Source organism: Bubalus kerabau, chromosome 8 (assembly GCF_029407905.1).
Source record: "Bubalus kerabau isolate K-KA32 ecotype Philippines breed swamp buffalo chromosome 8, PCC_UOA_SB_1v2, whole genome shotgun sequence".
NCBI lineage: Eukaryota > Metazoa > Chordata > Mammalia > Artiodactyla > Bovidae > Bubalus > Bubalus kerabau.
In genome coordinates this window covers 116,570,510-116,574,227 of record NC_073631.1, presented here as the reverse complement: position 1 = coordinate 116,574,227, position 3,718 = coordinate 116,570,510, and the positions used below count along the sequence as shown (strand labels likewise).

The 3,718-nt window shown below is 55.2% G+C and overlaps 1 protein-coding gene across 1 annotated transcript; it reads left to right on the top strand.

Annotated features, from left to right (window-relative positions):
• The first annotated feature begins 551 nt into the window (after positions 1-551).
• LOC129658765 (GTPase IMAP family member 1-like) lies at positions 552-2,958 on the top strand. The gene is made up of 2 exons (XM_055589602.1): positions 552-594; positions 1,732-2,958. Exons 1-2 carry the CDS (start codon positions 552-554, stop codon positions 2,571-2,573), a joined length of 885 nt encoding a protein of 294 aa, XP_055445577.1. The 3' UTR covers positions 2,574-2,958.
• The last annotated feature ends 760 nt before the right edge of the window (positions 2,959-3,718 follow it).

The window sequence follows — 3,718 nt, the reverse complement described above, 5'->3', positions numbered from 1 at the left end:
CACTGGCAGTGGTGGCCTCTGCCTTTGAGGGGAAAAGTAGCGGATGGAATAGGATATCAGGCGCTGGGAGGTGCTCTGGGGGCAGTCCTGGCAGGCTGGCCAGAGCACCAGGCAGTGTTCAATCTACTGCCTCTGCACTGGGCCTGGGGGCAAGCAAGCTGTACATGCTCTTCAAGACCAGGGTCTCAGTATCTTACAGCCTCTACAATAAGCCCTACTGATTTCCAGACCAGCTAAGGGGCTCATCTTGACACGGAGTAAATGTTATCATCTCCCCTCTGCTCTTTGCATTTGGGGGCCCTGAGGAGACAAAGCCAAGCTTACCAGGTGTTCTCACAGCATCATCCCAACCCCAGACTAGGCTCCTCCAAATGTCTTTGCTGAACATTTCCTCCAATCTCTTTCCAATGCCCCAGGGAGGGCAGGAACTACGACCTTCTTACTGTAGGGTCACCAGCATTTTAGACCTGGCCTGACAGACTGTAGGCAGTTACACCTATTTGATAAATGAGTGAATGAACAAATTGTGTCTGGGACTGTTTCAGGTAATCATGGGAGGATGGAAGGTGGCAAGAGATGAAGAAAATGCCTATGGTAAGAACATGTCTCAATGCATATTTGCCCCCAGGTGTGAACCCTGGATGGTAGGGGGATGGGCTAATTCAAGACTGAACAAGAGAAGCCAAGAGGTGACTTGATGCTGGGGTGAAGCAGCAAGAGCCCTGGGGCTGGCACTTCACCTGGATCTTTACCCCCACCCTGCTGTGAGATATCAAGTTCTTTGACTAACCTGTATCTCCGTTTCCAAAATAAAATGAATGAACAGAAGTGGATGTAGAGGGCATCAAGTTGTGTATTAGAGGGAACATGGTTCACCAGGTAGAAGGTGTTAGGGAACAAGGATGGAGGGCTACACAAGTGTCTTATTAGGCAGCAGGTTTAAGAGACAAGAGAGGAGGAGGAGCGAGGCAGGAAGGGAAGGAAGAGAGTTGAGCTCATCTTATTTTCTGACAGTGTCCTATGAGGACAGTGCTACAGTATTGATTGCGTTTGTGCAGAAGAGGTTTAACACTTAGAATAAGCAGCTCCCCAGGGTTACAAGGCTGGTAGAGGACAGGTCTATGATTCAAACCCCAGCTATGGGACTCCAGATAGCCCTCCAGACTGGGCCCACTGCCCCACCCCTTTCCCCAGTGGGAGGGCATCAGGGAAGGACCAGCTTTGCACAGCCTGGATGACAGATCATATCAGACGAAGTAATGGCCTGTATTACAAAGGCGCATCCTCTAGAGAGACGTTCAGCAGCTGCTGGAGCACAGGTGCACGCGTGATGCCAAAGACGGGAGAAACAGACGGGTAGAGACCCCCTTGGAGTGCCCAAATCTCACACCAGGTCACTCAGTAGAGGGAAAGTGAAAGTCGCTGTCATGTCTGACTCTTTGCGACCCCATGGATGAAACAGTCCATGGAATTCTATAGGCCAGAATACTGGAGTGGGTAGCCTTTCCCTTCTCCAGGGGATCTTTCCAAACCAGGGATCCAACCCAGGTCTCCCGCACTGCAGGCAGATTCTTTACCAGCTGAGCCGCAAGGGAAACCAGTAAAGATTTGGTCCCAAAGACAACCGTGGAAGCGCTCTGTTCTCCTTTGCTCACAAGGCGTCCAGTAGACCCGGGAACCGGGACATGTTGCTCTCAGGTTCCAAAGCTTACAGACCACCGGTGCCCACAGGTTTCCAGGAGTTCAGGTCCGCCCTGCAGGAGCGCAGGCTGCGCCTCCTCCTGGCCGGGAGGTCGGGGACCGGGAAGAGCGCCACGGGCAACAGCATCCTCCAGCGGAAGCACTTCCTCTCCAGGCTCGCGGCCACGGAGGTGACCAGGGCCTGCGCCACGGGGAGCTGCCGCTGGGCCTCGTGGGACGTGGAAGTCCTCGACACCCCGGACCTCTTCAGTCCCGAGGTCGCCCAGGCAGACCCGGGTTTCGAGGAGAGAGGCCGCTGCTACCTGCTGTCGGCCCCGGGGCCCCACGCCGTGCTCTTGGTGACCCAGCTCGGCCGCTTCACCGCCCAGGACCAGCGGGCCTGGCGCGGGGTGAAGGCGCTCTTCGGGGCGGGCATCGCGGCGCGCGCCGTCGTGGTCTTCACCCGCAGGGAGGACCTGGACGGGGGCTCGCTGCAGCAGTACGTGCGCGACACTGACAACCGCGCGCTCCGGGAGCTGGTGGCCGAGTGCGGGGGCCGCTGCTGCGCCTTCGACAACCGAGCGGCTGACGGGGAGCGGGAGGCGCAGGTCGGGGAGCTGATGGGGCTGGTGGAGGAGCTGGTGAGGGACCACGGCGGCGCCCCCTACACCAACGACGTGTACCGCCTGGCGCAGACCCTGGGCGGGCTGAGCCCTGAGGAGAGGCTGCACAGGGTGGCGGAGCGACTGGCTGCCCGAGCGCCGTCGTGGTCGGAGCGCTGGCCGCTGGCCGGGCTGTGGCGGTGGCCCAAAGCAGCGCCGGGGACCTGGTGTAAGCTGGGCCTGGTGGTCCTGCTGGGCGCCCTGTTCCTGCTGTACCTGCTCTGCAGGTAGCTGCCTGATGCATTTGGTAGGTCAGCCCTGACACATTGTAAATAACACTTCGTCCCTTGCAGTGATAATCACGGTCATCTCAGGTGCGCTGCTGCTTCAGGGCACGCATTCCCTTCTTTTCTCCCTCACCTCGCCTAATCTACCAACCTCAGAGGTGTGCCAGGCAAATCTCCCACCTGAAACCTTCCTCTGTTACCTGGTGGTCCCTGAACTCCCCTTTCCTCAGAGCCTAACAGCCACTGTTAATTTTAGGTGTTTTCCACCTGACCTCAGACTGCCTTTGACTCCATCATGTCACTGAACTGCTTTTACTCCTGAAAGCAGATGAGGACCGTTTTCCCTCTCACCCCCTGGACTCCCTGGTGAACCAAGGGCAGAACCGCCCCAGGGCAGAGTCTGAGTACATATTCATTTGTTTGAATTGAACTGAATGGAAGAAATAAATGTACTGGACAGTCACATTGTGTTGAAAGAAATCAGTATTTGCAGATGTTTCTTCATCCACTTTATATACGCATTGAACACAGATGCTGCTGTCTCATTCCTGACCCCACCAGCTAACAACCATGCACTCACACACTCACTCAGGTGTGTGATGGCAAGGAGGGAAGACATTAGTGCAGACCTGGCCCTCTGTACCGGCAGGGGATTGTCGCCCCCCAGCAGCTTGAATGCAGATGTTTCTGCACGTCCAAAGAGACTGTCATTGGAGCCTTGGTTCCCTAGGGCCCATGGAGGTCCTTCAGAAAGTCTCCTCCCAAGGAGGAGTTTTCTCACTAGCTGACCAACTCACAGGGTAAGCAAGGGTATGGCTTTTCAATTCAGGGATAAATTTAAAGATTTAAGCAGATTGGAGATTTTTATTTTATGTGAATCTCAAAAGGCAAATAGGTCTTTGTGGGCTGAGAACTGGTGATAAGATCGTGGAGTAGAGAGTCACCCCTATGCCACGCATGCCTGGGAGAATCAGCTGTCTGGTGCAGGTAAGTGAGCCAGGTTAGCCTGTGTCATCAGTCTTAGGTGTGCCTCCCTATCTCTTTATTCACATTTGCTTTATCCCCAACACCACCATCTTCACACACCAACAGAAGCCCATCTCTAATACAGCTATGCACTTCCAAGTCTCTCCCTACAGTATCCTCTGC

Bases quoted from the DNA above. Each gene is read 5' to 3' on its own strand.
- LOC129658765 (XM_055589602.1), top strand. From the start codon at position 552: ATGGGAGGATGGAAGGTGGCAAGAGATGAAGAAAATGCCTATG. The intron at 595-1,731 runs GTAAGAACATGT...CGGTGCCCACAG, and splicing joins AGATGAAGAAAATGCCTATG to GTTTCCAGGAGTTCAGGTCC.